The sequence below is a fragment of the Equus przewalskii genome, chromosome 14, assembly GCF_037783145.1.
Source record: "Equus przewalskii isolate Varuska chromosome 14, EquPr2, whole genome shotgun sequence".
Classification (NCBI taxonomy): Eukaryota; Metazoa; Chordata; class Mammalia; order Perissodactyla; family Equidae; genus Equus; species Equus przewalskii.
In genome coordinates, this window is record NC_091844.1 from 33,266,533 (window position 1) to 33,284,102 (window position 17,570).

Here is a 17,570-nt window from a genome sequence, read left to right on the forward strand (position 1 = left end):
ATTTGATCAAATACCATACATGATAATTTTAAACTAACCACAGAACTATGGGATTTGGGGAAAGGATCCTAGAAACTATTTAGCTCAACCGGGAAAGAAAATAACTACATTTTAGAAGCTGAAGTTTCCCAACAGTACTTTTCGCCAAGGATGGGTGGGAGAGACTGATACAGAACAGGGAGCATTAAAACAAAAGCTGCCAGGAAAATAAGCATCGTTAATTAAGTGCCCAAATTTACAACAACAACAAAAAGACAACTTTGAAAGCTAGAATGAATAAAATCTACCTGGTCTGGCAATTTAGTTTCATGAGGATCTGGCCATAAGTCCTTCCTAGGTGTATCTGCAATTGAAAATATTGTATTTCCTTTAAATCTGTGTTAGGGCCAGGCCTGTGGCGCAGCAGTTAAGTTCGCACGTTCCGCTTCTCGGCAGCCTGGGTTCGCTGGTTCGGATCCCAGGTGCAGACATGGCACTGCTTGGCAAAAAGCCATGCTGTGGTAGGCGTCCCATGTATAAAGTGGAGGAAGATGGGCATGGATGTTAGCTCAGGGCCAGGCTTCCTCAGCAAAAAGAGGAGGACTGGCAGTAGTCAGCTCAGGGCTAATCTTCCTCAAAAAAGTATATATAAATAAAAAATAAATAAATCTGTGTTAAAAGAAAGCAGTAAAATAAAATTTGAAGATAAAAAGTAGAAGTAGAAATTAAAAACAGAGACTCAACAAATTTGGGTAGGCAATTATTGTATTGGTCAGAGTCATTTTACAAACTATATACAAGACTGCATAAGAACAGGAATGCAGTGCAACACCATGTTTATGCAACACCATACTCCTAAAAAGAGTTGTGAATATCTGATTTTTTAAAACAAGCTATAATTTGAATTAATGTTTAGAAAGCTTTCATTATGCTATCAGCCACCCCTAATTTATCTCTCAAAGTGGCTCTCTGGCTCATGGCTAGAGTTTTTGAGTGCAATAAGGCAGGACAAACTACCAGGTTCTGAGCTGACGCACAGTACCAGCCTTGGAAATCGTTTCCTGCTACCCCTCAGCCTTTTAAGTAAAGCGTCCCCTTCCTTGAATAAGCCATGATCACCACAGTCAGGAACACTGGGTAGCGGGAAGGACAAAAGTAAAGACAGGAATACACATGGCTTCTGCCTGAACCTTGAATATTCTTTAAATGAGGTTTGCTTCTTATAGGCTAAGATAAGACCATGTTCTTATTCATAACTATTTTAAAGACTCAGATGAATCTTAAACAACATTAAATAACAACACAGTCCTAAATTTACAAAGGCTAAGATGTTCAAATACGAAGGCACAAAATTCTAAAAGTTTCCACTTTTCTAAGGTAAAATTCTTAAAAAAGGAAACTAATTACATTTCTTTAAAAAGGCATTACAAACCCAAAGTCAAAGAAACATTCAGTTTGAGTAATTTTTTCCTCAGCTGAAAGCACTTATTTAAATTTTAGATGGTGAAATATTATGCATCTAGCAAAATCAGCCACAAAGTGGACCGATGTGTGTGATCCATGATCATCTTTTTCTTTGTCTAAAACTGCTCATACCAGGGATCCCAGGACTAAGAGCAGAAATGACATTCCAAGATATCTAATGTTTGATCCTTTAACTTAAAACCTAAATAAATGTTACTGATTGAAGAAGCTTTTAAAAAGTGATGTCAAACTATATACATTCCAACTAAAAAGCCACACATACATGAAGTCCAAAAGGTAGTTTTCTAAAAGCTATAAAGTAGACAAAAATCTAGAAATATTAATAAACAGAAAGGGAGAAGAAACACACACACCCAAAAATTTGGAATTAAAACAATGACATAAGTACACATAAAATAAAACTTTTGAAAAGTAGTAGAATACTTTATGCCAATATATTTGTCAATATGTCCAAAATTTACAATTATCTTAAAGAATATACACTAAACTGACTGAAAAAAAAAAGCATGTATATTTAGGTGTGAGTGTGTGGCTTGTTTAGAAAGGAGATTGAATGAGACACAATATTTTTTAAAATATCAATAATTAAAAATCTTTCTAATCTCTCCCCAAACCAGAACCAAATGGATTTAAAGATTTTTCTGAATATTCAAACTCTTCCCAAGACCAGAAAAAGATGGCAGACTCTCCAATTCCTTCAGTAAGGCTAATTTACCTTTTATTCTAAAAGCAGACAAGGGCAGTCAAAATACTGGCAAACCCAAACCCACGGTGAATCAAAGATATGAGCTACCTATATGAGAGGCCTATCTTTGATGTGTGCCTTTTAACATATCCATGGGATTATAAATGGGAACTTAAATAGACTACACTATAATTTTAGAAGTGGTACAAAGACTGCATTATCCCTGAGGAAATGGAACTAAAATACAAATCAACTTTCCATAGCTTTCTTTTGGAGTTAGCACTAAATATCAAAGAAAGATTGATGTGTACCCCCAAAAAAAGTTCCTCTCATTTTCAATGTCTTTTTTTCTTAATTTGGAAAGCATTCTTTTTACGTATTTATTCTACAAAATGAGTTGTGGAAAAGCTTTGCAGCATTTTATAACTATTTTCCAAGTACACTCCTAATTTCATGGGAAGAAAAACAATCACAAGTCAGGAATTTTATTGTGCAACAGACAAAACACAACCTTCCAAAGAAGTGTATTTTAAGGATTAATACCAAATGGGAAAAAAAAAAAAACCTTTTGCAATTTATACGTAGTTATGCAACTACTCCTTCAATCCACCAAGAACCAAAAAGAATAAGATTTTATTAAAATGAAATAAAAGCACTGACAGCTATGAACTCACCCTGAGGCTCTAACTAACCACTGGTGATACCGTCATTTACAGAGACCATCATTATTTTGCCTTTAAAATGTATTTTCTCCCTGCTGATACCAGACTGTAGATTAAATTTAAATGACACACAGAAAAGCTAACATACTCTCCTCATGAGCTAACATTATCTCCTCACGCACTATTTCTAAGAACTGGTGAGAGCTACAGCCTTTTTTAAAGGGAAATATTAGAGGAAAAAAAGACAAATTCATCCAATTTAAAAGGACAAATTTGTAATTGCCCTAACTACATTCACCTATCATTGTCAAAGCTACATTTTTATTTGATTGGATTTCTAATTTTAAGGAAAGCATGAAAATATTTATTCACTTCAACATAATTTGGAGTATACAGCATACAGAATGGATCACCAAACAAAACATTTGCGACTGCTGGGAAGATGGTGTTGTAGAAAGACTCTGAATTCACCTCCTCCTACAGACACAACAAATTTACAACTACCCTTGGAACAATTACCCCTGAGAGAGAATTGGAAGTTGGTTAAAAAGAACCCCCACAAAAAGGGATGGTACTGACTGAGGTGGAACAGGCAGAAATTCCTTTCTGGAGAGGAAGAAGCCACATCCTAGCCATGGTACTTCATGACCAGGAGCAATCCTAAGGTACAAAGCATTCCCTGGGGTAGCAGGGGATCTGAGCAGAACTTTGCCACAATAAGCAGATTTTGGACTCAGCACAACTGAGACAAGCGTCATTAACACCTGGCTTTGCTGACTATTAATAACAATGGGGAATACTACCAGAAAAACTATCAAACATAAGGGAAGGAAAAAGCCTGCTCTTAAAGGGCCCACACACAAATTCACTCATTTCAGAAAGCAACCTAAAATCATCAGAAAGGTGCACAGTCCTTTGGTGAAAAGAGGCTCACATGATAGGTTCTGGGTGCATCTCAGTGAAAGGCAAAACCTCCCCAGGCTAGGACCATCTCCACTAGGACTGAAACATTGGTGCAGCGACTATTGTGACCTAGTACAGGCCTGCTGAGACAGACGTTGGCAGATGCCACTGGAGTTCTTCCCCTGGCCCGTTAGCACAGGAGTCTGCCCCACCCACTAGAGTACCAATTTAATCCAGCTCAGCCAGGGCAGGCAGCCCACCCTACGGACTGGCCCCACCCAACAGCAAGCCCTCGGAAAACTTGTGGGCCTGCAAAGGCAGGATGTGTTAGACCTCTGCAACCAAGGGAAGTGGGTCTGCCTCTGTGAGGCAGGATGTATGTGAGGGGTGGGTCTGCATTGGCAGAGTGTGTGGGGCAGGGCAAGTGGGTCCACTTCAGCGGGTCAGGAAGTGTGCTTGGGGCAGGACTGCATTGATGGGGTGTGTGGGGGCTGCAGGTAGTGGGGCTTGTCAGCTACAGCAGACTTGTGCTTCTCAAACAGCCACATAGGGGATTGGCTCCACCTTTCAATGCCTGAAATGATTGTATGCTGCCATGCCTGGGTCTGGCCCCAATAAGGTGCACTACTGAGAAATCTGACAACAGCCTTGCAGGCCAGAGGCCTACAGCAATTGTAAGCCCCTGAGCCTAGCAACCAGCCAAGTTAGGGACCTACTCACTTAACATAAAAACTGCAGCAAGAATGTGCTATTAGACTCTGCATACAACTGTGGTGGGGCTCCTCACACCCAATAAAGTGACTGAAGGGACCACAGCAGCCACACGCAGTTGAGCATTATAACTCAGCCAGCCTGGGGAACAGCCTAGCCTTCCCATGCACCAGCAGCAAGAGCAACCCTGCCAGAACAGAAGGACACACATAGCCCACACAGGGGACACCCCTGGAATATTTGGAACTGGTGACGAGATAGATATGCTCTGCTGGGCTCCATAAGGCATCTCTTACATAAGGCCAATTCTGCAAGCTCAGCAGATGTAGCTGATCTACTGAGTACATAGATATAAGCAAAGAGAAAGAGGCAAAATGAGGAGACAAAGGAATATGTTCCAAATAAGGGAACAAGACAAATACTCAGAAAAAAACCAAAACAAAACACAGATAAACCACCCACCTGATAAAGAGCACAAACTAATAGTCATAAGGATGCTCACTGATCTTGGGAGGAGAATGGATGAATTTAGTGAGAACTTCAACAAAGAATTGGAAAATATGAAAAAGAACCAATCAGAAATGAGGAATACAATAATGGAAATGACAAAATTCACTAGAGGGAATCAATTGCAGAATAGATGATACAGAAGAACAGATCAGCAAGCTGGACAAAAGACTAGAGGAAATCACCCAAGCTAAACAGATAAAAGAAAAAAGAATTTTAAAAAATGAGGGCAGTCTAAGGGACCTCTGGGATGACATCAAGTGCACTAACATCCATATTATATGTGTCCCAGAAGGAGAAGAGAGAGAAAAATGGGCAGAGAATCTGTTTGAAGAAATAATAGCTGAAACTTTCCTAACTTAAGGAAGGAAACAGACATCCCAGCACAGGAAGCACAGAGAGCACCAAAGAAGATGAACCCAAGTGGTCAACACCACGAAATATTATAATTAAAATGTCAAGAATTAAAGAGAGAATTCTAAAAGCTGCAAAAGAAAGGCAACAAGTTACACATAAAGGAAACTCCATAAAGCTGTCAGCTGACTTCTCAGCAGAAACCTTACAGGCTAGAAGGGAGTGACACAATATACGTAAAGTGCTGAAAGGAGAAAATCTACAGCCAAGAATACTCTACTTAGCAAGGTTATTATTCAGACTGTAAGGAGAGATAAAGAGTTTTCCAGACAAGCAAAAACTAAAGGAGTTTATCATCAATAAACTGGCCTCACAAGAAATGCTAAGGGGACTTATTTAAGTGGAAAAGAAAAGACTACAAATAGGAATAAGAAAATTACCAAAAATAAAGAAAATAAAATCACTGGTAAAGGCAAATATACAATAAAGGTAGCAGATCAACCACTTATGAAGCTAAAATGAAGGTCAAAAGACAAAAGTCACTAAAATTATCTATTCCCATGAAAAGAGGGTAATGGACACACATGCACAAAAAAGCAGTTAAATACGCTATCAAAAACATAAAATGAGGGAGTAAAGAGTAGACCTTTCAGCAAGAGGTCAAACTTAAGACATTGACTTACTAATAGATTGCTATGTATGTAGGTTATTATATATGAACCTCATGGTAATCACAAACCAAAGCCTATAATAAATACACAAAAAATTAAGAGAAAGGAACACAAACATAATACTAAAGACAGCCATCAAACCACAAGGAAGAGAGGAAGAGAATAAGAAAGGAATGGAGAACTATTAAAACACCCAGAGGAAAAGTAACAAAATGGCAATAAGTACATACTTATCAAGAGCTACTTTAAATATCAATGGACTAAATGCTCCAACCATAAGACATAGGGCAGCTGATTGGATAAAAAAACAAGACCCACAAATATGTAGCATACAAGAGACATACATCAGACCTAAAGACACTCACAAACTGAAAGTGAAGGGATGGAAAAAGATATTCCATGCAAATAGCAATGAAAAGAAAGCTTGGTAGCAATACTTACGTCAGACAAAATAGATTTTAAAACAAAAACAGTAAAAAGAGACAAAGATGGGCACGACATAATGATAAAGGGAACAATCCAACAAGAGGATATAATACTTGGAAACATCTATGGACCCTACACAGGAGCATCTAAATATATAAAGCAACTAACAGACAAAAAAAGGAGAAATAGTAACACAATAATAGTAGGGGACTTTAACACTCCACTTACACCAAAGGATAGATCATCCAAACAGCAGAACAATAAGGAAACATTGGCCTTAAATGACACATTAGATCAGATGTACTTAGTAGAGATATAGAGAACATTCCATCCAAAAACCACATAATACACATTCCTTTTGAATGCACATAGAATGTTCTCCAGGATAGATCACATATTAGGCCACAAAACAAGTCTCAATAAATTTAAGAAAACTGAAATAATACCATGCATCTTTTCTGACCACAACAGTAGGAAACTAGAAATCAGCTACAGGAAGAAATTGGAAAAGCCACAAATATGTGGAGATTAAACAAAACGCTACTGAGCAATGACTGGGTCATTGAAGAAATCAAAGGATAAATCAAAAAATACCTGGAAACAAAAGAAAATGAAAATACGACATGCCAAAATTTATGGGCTACAGCAAAAGTGGTTCTAAGAGGGAAGTTTACAGTAATACAGACCTACCTCAAAAAATAGGAAAAATCTCAAATAACCAATCTAAGAGTGCACCTAGAGGAATTGGAGAAAGAAGAACAAACAGAGCCCAAAATGAGTAGAAGGAAGGAAGTAATAAAAATGAGAGCAGAAATAAATGAAATAGAGACTAAAAAACAATAGAAAAAAAATAATGAAGAACTGGTTCTTTGAAAAGATAAACAAAATTGACAAACCTTTAGCTAGACTCACCAAGAAATAAAGAGAGAAGCCTCAAATAAATAAAAACAGAAGTGAAAAGAGGAGAAATCACAACGGACACCTCAGAAATACAAAAGATAATGAGAGAATACTATGAAAAGTTATATGCCAACAAACTGGATAATCTAGAAGAAACGGATAAATTCTTAGAATCATACAACCTTCCAAAACTAAATCAAGAAGAAACAGAATTTGAATGGACCAATCACCAGTAAGGGGATTGAAACAGTAATTTAAAACCCCCAAAAAATAAAAGTTCAGGACCAGTCGGCCTCCCTGGTGAATTCTATCAAACATTCAAAGAAGACTTAATACCTATCCTTGAACTCTTCCAGAAAATTGAAGAGGAGGAGAAGCTTCCTAACTCATTCTACAAGGCCAACATTACCTTGATACCAAAACCAGACAAGAACAACACAAAAAAAGAAAATTACAGGCCAGTATCACTGATGAACATCAATGTAAAAATCCTCAACAAGACACTAGCAAATCAAATACAACAATACATTAAAAAGATCATCACCATGATCAAGTAGGATTTATTTCACGGATTCAGGGATGTTTCACCATCTGTAAATCAATCAACATGATACACCACATTAACAAAATGAAGAATAAAAATCACCTGATCATCTCAATAGATGCAAAGAAAGCATCTGATGAGATACAGCAGCAATTTAAGACAAAAACTCTGAATAAAATGGGTATAGAAGGAAAGTACCTCATCATAATAAAGGCCACATATGACAAACCCACAGCTAATATCACACTCAACAGAGAAAAACTGAAAGCTTTCCTTCTAAGAGCAGGAACTAGACAAAGATGCCCACTTTTGCCACACCTATTTAACACAGTATTGGAAGGCCTAGCCAGAGCAATCAGGTAAGAAAAAGAAATAAAAGACATCCAAAATGGAAAGGAAGAAGTGAAACTGTCACTATTTGCAGATGACATGATCTTAATATAGAAAACCCTAAAGAATCCACCAAAAAACTTTTAGAAATAATAAATGAATACAGTCAAGTTGCAGGATACAAAATCAACATACAAAACTCAGTTGTGTTTCTATACACTAACAACAAAGTAGCAGAAAGAGTAATTAAGAATACAATTCCATTTACAATTGCAACAAAAAGAATAAATTATCTAGGAATAAATTTAACCAAAGAGGTGAAAGATCTGTACAGTAAAAACTATAAAACATTGTTGAGGGGCCGGCCCAGTGGCGCAGCAGTTAAGTGCACACGTTCTGCTTCTCAGCAGCCCAGGGTTCGCCGGTTCAGATCCCGGACGCAGACACGGCACCGCTTGGCAAAAGCCATGCTGTGGTAGGCATCCCACATACAAAGTAGAGGAAGATGGGCATGGATGTTAGTGCAGAGCCAGTCTTCCTCAGCGAAAAGAGAAGGATTGGCAGTAGTTAGCTCAGGGCTAATCTTCCTCAAAATAAATAAATAAATAAATAAATTTTAAAAAATCATTGTTGAAAGAAATCAAAGATGACACAAAGAAATGGAAAGATAGAATGCGCTCATGGATTGGAAGAATTAACACAGTTAAAATGTCCATACTTCCTAAAGCAATCTACAGATTCAATACAATCCACATCAAAGTTCCAACAACATTTTTCACAGAAATAGAACAAAGAATCCTAAAATTTATATGGAACAACAAAAGACCCTGAACAGCCAAAGGAATCCTGAGAAAAAAGAACAAAGCTGGAGGTTTCACACTCCCTGATTTCAAAAGATACTACAAAGTTATAGTAATCAAAACAGCATAGTAGTGGCAGAAAAACAGACATATAGATCAATGGCACAGAACTGAGAGCCCAGAAATAAACCCACACATCCATGGACAGCTAAGTTTCGACAAGAGAGCCAAGAACATACAATGGAAAAAGCAAAGTCTCTTCAATAAATGGTATTGGGAAAACTAGACAGCCACATACAAAAGAATGAAAGTAGATCATTATCTTACACCATACACAAAAAATAACTCAAAATGGATTAAAGACTTGAATGTAAGACCTGAAACCATAAAACTCCTAGAAAAAAAACATAGGCAGTATGCTCTTCAACATCAGTCTTAGCAGCATATTTTCAAAAACCATGTCTGACCAGGTAAGGGAAACAATAGAAAAAATAAACAAGTGGGACTATGTCAAACTAAAAAGCTTCTACACAGCAAAGGACCATCAACAAAATGAACAGACAATCTAACAACTGAGAGAAGATATCTGCAAACCATGTATCTGATAAGGGTTTAATATCCAAAATATACAAAGAACTCATACATCTCAACAACAAAAAACTAACAATCAAATTAAGAAATGGGCAAAGGATCTGAACAGACATTTTTTCAAAGAAGATATACAGATGGCCAACAGGCACATGAAAAGATGTTCAACATCACTAATTATTAGAGAAATGCAAATCAAAACTATAATGAGATACTACCTCACACTCGTCAGAATGGCTATAACTAACAAGACAAGAAATAACAAGTGTTGGAGAGGATGTGGAGAAAACGGAATTCTCATACATTGCTGGTGGGAATGCAAACTGGGGCAGCCACTATGGAAACAGTATGGAGATTCCTCAAAAAAACTAAGAATAGAACTACCATATAATCCAGCTATTCCACTGCTGGGTATTTATCCAAAGATTATTAAAACATGAATGCGTAAAGATACAAGCACCTCTAGCACCTCTATGTTCACTGCAGCATTATTCACAATAGCTAAGACTTGGGAACAACCTAAATGTCTATCAAGGGATGAAGAGATAAAGATGATGTGGTATATATACACAATGGACTACAACTCAGCCATAAAAAAGATGAAATCTTGCCATTTGTGACAACATGCATGGACCTTGAGGGTATCATGCTAAGTGAAATAAGTCAAATATTGTACGATCTCACTCATAAACAGAAGATAAAAACAACACCACCGACAAACAAACACATCGATACAGAGATTAGATTGGTTGTTACCAGACGGCAAGTGGGGAGGGAGGAGGGTAAAGAGGTGATTAGGCTCATGTGTATTGATGGATAATAATTAGTCTTTGGGTGGTGAACATGATGTAATCCACACAGAAATCAAAATATAATGATGTACACCTGAAATTTTATAATGCTATAAATCAATGTTACCTCAATAAACAAATAAATTAAAAATAAAGCTTTCCCAAAAAAAATCTGCTGTATTCTGTTATATAGTTTTACAAAGGTTTTTTGAACTAAAACTTTTCTCTCAACATTTTATTACAATTGTGTATATAACTTGCTTTAGCAGATCAAGTAATTTGTGATTGACCAGGAAACAGAGAATAAATGATATTTAGCACACACTAAGTAAAATGAATGAACTGGAAGTTATTTACCCATTTATTCTCATTATTTTCAAGATCTTAAAACTTGCATTAACAATTAAGGTCTGTTTCAGAATTTCTGTAAATTTCTCTAAATTGCACCTTGAAGATGCACTAATAATAAGTAGCTGAATAAGTAAATAAATCTATTTCAAGGGAATAGCCATTTTATTGAAACTATATTAATATAAACAAGAAATCAAGCATTACATAAAGCATAGGACCTAGATGTATATCACCAAGTCCAAGAAGTAGCTTTCCTTCAACTATTATAACATAAATATAATAATTCTTGGAATAAAATTCAAAACCCAATTAAATATTTTTCTCAAAGAGCAATCAAATTCTACTACTACAGTTGTGCAGTTCCTTAAAAACAAATACACTTTCCCATGTCTTCCAGTGTTTGGTAGTTTCATTTAAAGAAGTAATTACAGTACATTGTACTATTTTTCACACCTTTTTCATGTTGTAAATGTTCCATGATAATTTTTCTTTTCCCTGAGGAAGTTTAGCCCTGAGCTAACATCTGCTGCCAATCTCCTCTTTTTGCTGAGGAAGACTGGCCCTGAGCTAACATCTGTGCCCATCTTCCTCTACTTTATACGTGGGATGCCTGCCACAGCACGGCTTGAGAAGCAGTGCGTACGTCCACACCCAGGATCCGAACTCCAGGCTGCAGAACCGGAATGCGTGAACCTAACCGCTGCACCACTGGGCCGGCCTCCCATAATAATTTTTTAGAGACATAACACATACAAGATATTATGTGTGAACCCAGCACCCAGTTTAAGAAAAAGAAAATTACCATTACCTTTGATGTCCCCTGTGAGTCGTTCCCTATCCCGTTCTCTTCTCAGTTCCCTCAGAGGTAAGTATTATCCTGATTTTTGTGTTTACCACTTCCATAACTTTCTTTATGGTTTTACTATCTATTTTTATAACCTTGAAAATACTATTTATTTTGTGGGATTTTTAATCTTATATAAACGGAGCCATACTGTATGTATTCTTCCAATGCTTGCTTTTATCATTCAGTATTATGTTCCTGATTTTTAAAGATTTTTATTTTTTTTCTTTTTCTCCCCAAAGCCCCCCAGTACATAGTTGTATATTCTTCGTTGTGGGTCCTTCTAGTTGTGGCATGTGGGACGCTGCCTCAGCGTGGTTTGATGAGCAGTGCCATGTCCGCGCCCAGGATTCGAACCAACGAAACACTGGGCCGCCTGCAGTGGAGTGCACGAACTTAACCACTCGGCCACGGGGCCAGCCCCTTATGTTCCTGATTTTAATCCACGTTTTTTCATGCTTTCACTGTAATTTATCTTCACTGTTATAGTATATTTCACAATATACTTACATATAGCATTATATATAGTTGGTATATATCACAATATGTTTATCGATTCTACTGTTGTGGAAATTTATGTTGCTTCCAGTTTTTCACTACTGTATAAAGAATTTTGTATTTCAGGTGCTTGTACATTTTGTTGGATGTGTGTTGTGAGGTCTGGCACGCCTGTATCTTTGGGAAGTAACGTCAAGCTATTTTCCAAAGTGGCTGTACCATTTAAGCTCCCACCCACAGTTTATAACTATTCTACTTGTTCTACATCCTCACCAATACTTGAAATTGTTAGACTTTTCATTTTTGCCAATCTGTTGGGTGTGAAATGGTATCTTATTGTGGTTTCATTTACATTTCTCCACTTAAAAAGGAGGCTGAACGCCTTTTCATGTTTACCGACGAGTCAGGTTTCCACTGCCATAATGTGCCTCTCAAGGCTTTGGCCCACTTTTCTACCGAATTATCTTTTTCTCAATGATTGAAGGCATTTGCCATATATTTTGGATGTCACTCCTTTGCCAATCATATGTGTTTTAAACATCTTCTCCCTGTTGTATTTTTCATTTCATTTCAATATAGCATCTTTTGATAAACAAAGGTTCTTAATTTTAATGTAATTGGCTTTTTTTAATCTTCCTTTGACAGTTTCTGCTTTTATATCTTACTTAAAAACTCTTCCTTAGTCTAAGGTCATAAAAGTTTTTTCCTAAATTGTCTTTTAACAGTTTTATAGTTTTGACTTTCACATTTAACCCACCTCGAATTGATTTTTGTGTATAGTTTGAGGTAGGGGACTAAATTTTATTCCCAAACAAATAACAACTGTCCCAGTACCATTTACTGATAAAAAGTCCTCTTCTCCACTGATACACAATGCCAGCTCTGGCCCAAATCAAATTCCCACATAGATAAGCCTGAATCTAAGGTTGCTTTGAGTTCTAAAATTCTATTCACTTGAAGGCACTAAAACTTCTTGTGAAGATAAATCAACAATAAGTTTTAACTTCAAGAATTTTTTTTTAAAGAAGAGAACACCAAATGGCAAGAGAATCCTGACTTGGGAAATAAAACGGGAAAAATTACTGCATAGGGTTCAAAGAACCTGAGTTCTATTTCCCATGCGACAGCTTGCTGACTACATAGAATCAGACATTTTCCAGTTGTCAAAAATAATGGTACCAAGAAAAGGGTAAAAAATATTTACCTTTCTCTCATGTCTATAAGCTCACATTTACTAGAAAGTTCATAACATTATACTAAGAAATATTTAAAAGATAAATATAAACAAAGGTATAATTTAAATAAACTTCATCATCCCAAATTTTACTTTTATATGTATTACCTAATGAGGAATTTTTGCTCTAGCTTCTAACTTTGTATCAACCACAGTTTGGTGCTCAAACTTGTTGACTTCATATAGTTGTCTTACATGAGTACAATCTATTTGAAGACCAAGTAAAGGCGAAGAATATTTTCTAAAAGGTGTCTTGAACATCATGGAACTCCCATGCAGAAATGCGACCCACTTCATAATGGATAAAGTTTAACTCAAAGAGAGAATTCTCCATTAATAAAATCACCTTTAATTTAAGTGTACTTATTTTATATTATTAATACTCTTTTGAATAGTCACAGAAGTTCAAAATATATCGGAATACTTTTCATCTAAGTATAGACCCAACTCCAGTTAAGAATCTTTATGAAGGCAATTCGGAAAACATTCTAGTTTTTACAATAAAAATGTCCTTGATTAACACTGAGAAAAAGTATAAATAAGTTTTAAAATATGCATGCATTAGTAAAACTGATGGTTTCCTAATGGCCTATTTTTGACACATAAAAAATTTAATGCCATGTAAATTTTGTTATAAATTTCGTTTCTTCTTAGCAGTGAGTAAATAAGAGTCTAAAAAGAAAATCTAATATTTATTCAGTTGTTCACAATTCAGTTGATTAACTTGCTCACAAATAAATGTGCTGAGTTCTTAAAATGGATCATTTCATCCTTTACTACTCTGTTACTGTGAATTTTTCAGACGTTATTTGAGGCGAAAACAAAGCTGCAACAAACGATAGGAATTAGAGGCAATAACCACTGTTTTTATAAGTGGAATAAAGAGTACTGTTGGTTTTTTAATTTTCTGTGACATGTGCATCCATGGTTAGTAGGATCTGAATACTAATTATACAAACCTAGAAAAGTCTAGAAACCTACTGTAGAAGCTGATATTCTCTGCTTTGGTATCAAAAATAACCAAAAATGTAATCATCAGGGACTATTTAAATGTTACACTCATCAAACAATTAAGTACTCACTATAAGTCCTCATTTCATTAACATGAATTGTAGAGCAGTAAATCTAAACAATGTAGAAAGTAAGTAGTAAGTTGCGGGCCTTCCACTTGAGGAGCCAGGTGTACTACTTGCCATAATTGCTATTAATGATATGCTCTATCAGAAAAGGCAGGATGAGGAATTAGAGATTCCTATACTCCTAATCTTAATGTGCTTCAGCAACAACAAAAACAAATTTCATTTCAGGCCATAGTAGCTTATGGAAAATGTGTTAGAAATTAGGTACTAGAAAATAGCAGAATTCTGTAAAAATCCAGGACATTCCCACTCCTAGAAATGCCACATATAGTTCTCACTGCAGCGTTATAAAGGAATGAATTTTGTTCCATAATAATTTCACCACAACAGCATGTGGTCCCGAATAAAGGGACCCTCATACACGCATTTCACTCTCATGTGCAAAAGATTCTGCAAACGAAAAGGAATAATCACCCAGCGTATTCTCAGAAACTGCTGTCCCTACAGAGCATCGGTGCTCAAAATATAAAGCAGGCAATTAAAATTCTATCCCTCACCAGGAACTTTCAAATTAAAGTTATTTTTAAAACCCTAAAGTTGAACAAGGTTTAAATTTTAGAAATAATCAACTGTATACACAGAGTAAAGAAATCTGTTAAAACACAACCCTATAACACCTAAGCGGCTTTGGTTGCTACCCGACCCCAAAAAGACCAAACATTACATAGTTAAGTGCTTTCTTAGAGGCTCTTGCTTGTAATATCCAATTTTGAACAAAATCATAAGGTATACATGAACTGGGAGTCATCTTTCATTAAAATTCTAACTACATAAAGTAACACGGCCCTGTGAGAAAATGGGTAGTTTCAATAGTTTAGATCTTTCTCTCCCAATTATCTTCTGGCAATAAGAAGGATACATTCTGACATTAATTCCCTATTCCCTTAACCTTAGAAAATAATCCCCTCTCATCAGGAGCTGGAAAAAGGTGAGAAACAAAAAAAGTTAAAATAAGTCATTGATAACGTATTTACCGGTTTGATTCGAAGCTGACCATCTGCCACCTCAAGAATGGCATGTCTTCTGGATACTCTCTTGTCTGTTATCTACAGGGGAAAAAATTAAAAATTTCAAACACAGCCACCTCCCTAAAAAACAATAACAGCAACAACAACAAAAAAAACCATAGCCACGTTTCTGCAATTAGTAGGCTAGATATGAAATATATTATTCATTCAACAACTATATAACGAAATGACTATCCTCATTGAACAGATAATGAAACAACTCAGAGATTAAGGGACCTGCTCAAGGTCATAGAAGAATAAATGGCAGAGCAAGAGACTCAAGCTCGGAATCTAACAGATCCCAAAACCTTGCGTGATGATTTCCATATAAGACAGACAGATGGTGGGGATTCTTATCAATAAAAATCATAAAATGAGTAAAAAATCTGTATAATATGTACTCACTAGGAAACATTTCAAATACAGGAAAGACATAGTATTTTATAACGACAAAAGTTTTCAAAAAGCAGCAGTCTGGCAAATGTAACAGGTATGACTACAAGCTCTGGGGTCAGGCAGACCCGTATTTGAGCTCTGGGGCTGTCAGCAGTAGTTAAGAGAATGGAAGGCAGGAGGGGGAGTAGGGAAAACCAAATATTTACAGTGAAGAAGAGATCATCACCTATTTTTCAAAATATATATTGGCTTCCTGTTTTGAGCCAACAGTGTCCTACTTATGCTCACAATCATTTCTGCATACCAAAGTTTAAAAACTGTTTGCACTTTAAATGCTGAAATTGTCAATCAAGACTTCCCTGCCTGGCTATAAACACAACACTTAAGATGGCCTTTGTAATTTGTGGCTGATACATCATGAAAACATTTTAAGCACTCCCCTTACTTAATACCATAATTATTTGGCCCATCTCTCAGTTATCTTATATCAAGTCTGATATTTTCCACATCAGGACCAAAATTATCAGTAAAACCAGACTACAGCAATGCCTAAATTCAATTAAACCCATTAGTTCTGTAAAAATGTGAAACTGCCAGGAATCAGTACTCACTGTTTTCAACCAGAGAGTAGTTCTTAAGGCTGTGATTATATAAAAATAGTAACATCAGGCATGACAGCAGGATGAATTCCAAATACATGAATTTTCCACACAGCTACAGTTAATTTTTATAACATTTTTTAAAATAAAATATTTCAGGGACTGGCCCCATGGCATAGTAGTTAAGTTCATCGTGCTCTGCTTCAGCAGCCAGGGTTTATGGTTTGGATCCCAGGCGCAGACTTACACCACTCATCAGCCATGCTGTGGTGGTGTCCCACAATCAAAATAGAGGAAGACGGGCACAAATGTTAGCTGAGGGATAATGTTCCTCAAGGGAAAAAAAAAAGAGGAAGATTGGCAACAGATGTTAGCTCAGGGTGACTCTTCCTCAGCAAAAAAAATAATAATAATAATAAAGTATTTTAAAGGTAGCCTATTTAAAACATATCCACTGTTAGCCACAATAGCTATTTCAAAAAGGTAAATATAAATAATCTATTCTATCAGAAAAGAGAGGAGAGAAATTTGGAGGTTCCTACAGTCTTTCCTATAACGTGCCTTAGTGGGCCAAAAACAACAGCAGTCATCTGATAACCCACTTTACTATTTGCATAGATTTTATCTTTCTAAAAAAAATTTTTTTACTAAGGAAGATTCGCCCAGAGCTAACATCTGTTGCCAATCTTCCTCTTTTTCTTTTTGCCTGAGGAAGATTAGCTCTGAGCTAACATCTGCACCAGTCTTCATCTATTTTGTATGTGGGTCACGGCCACAGCATGGCTGATGAGTAGAGTAGGTCCACACCCAGTAAGTCCCAACCTGTGAACCTGGGCCACCAAAGCGGGGCATGTAGAATTTTAACCACTCAAACACAGGGCTAGCCCTAGCACAGATTTTATCACTTGCAAGGAACTTTCATGTAATGTAGAGATTCACCATAATACTGTCACAGCTATTATTTACATTTTACATATTTGGAAATGGAAAGTCCACAGAATTCAAGCAACTTGTGTAGGTCACTCTTCCAGTAGGTAGCACTCAAATTCATACTCATCAATAAAAACAATTATGTGAGAAAAATAGTCATATATGATTCTACACCATGTAATCATTCAGAAGTACTTTCAAGAAATGTAAATTATTCTGTGTTGGGCATAAGAAGT

At 36.3% G+C, this 17,570-nt stretch overlaps 1 protein-coding gene across 2 annotated transcripts in view; it reads right to left on the reverse strand.

Moving 5' to 3' along the window:
- Positions 1–17,570, reverse strand: part of APLF (aprataxin and PNKP like factor) — a 90,647-nt gene that overhangs the window by 56,998 nt on the left and 16,079 nt on the right. Inside the window, exon 2 of one of the 2 annotated variants that reach the window (XM_008516970.2) lies at positions 15,377–15,448. The exons of the other annotated variant lie outside the window; for it this stretch is intronic. Coding sequence (XP_008515192.2) covers positions 15,377–15,448 — 72 coding nt within the window. The remainder of the gene's footprint in view (positions 1–15,376; positions 15,449–17,570) is intronic. 2 annotated transcript variants of the gene reach the window in all.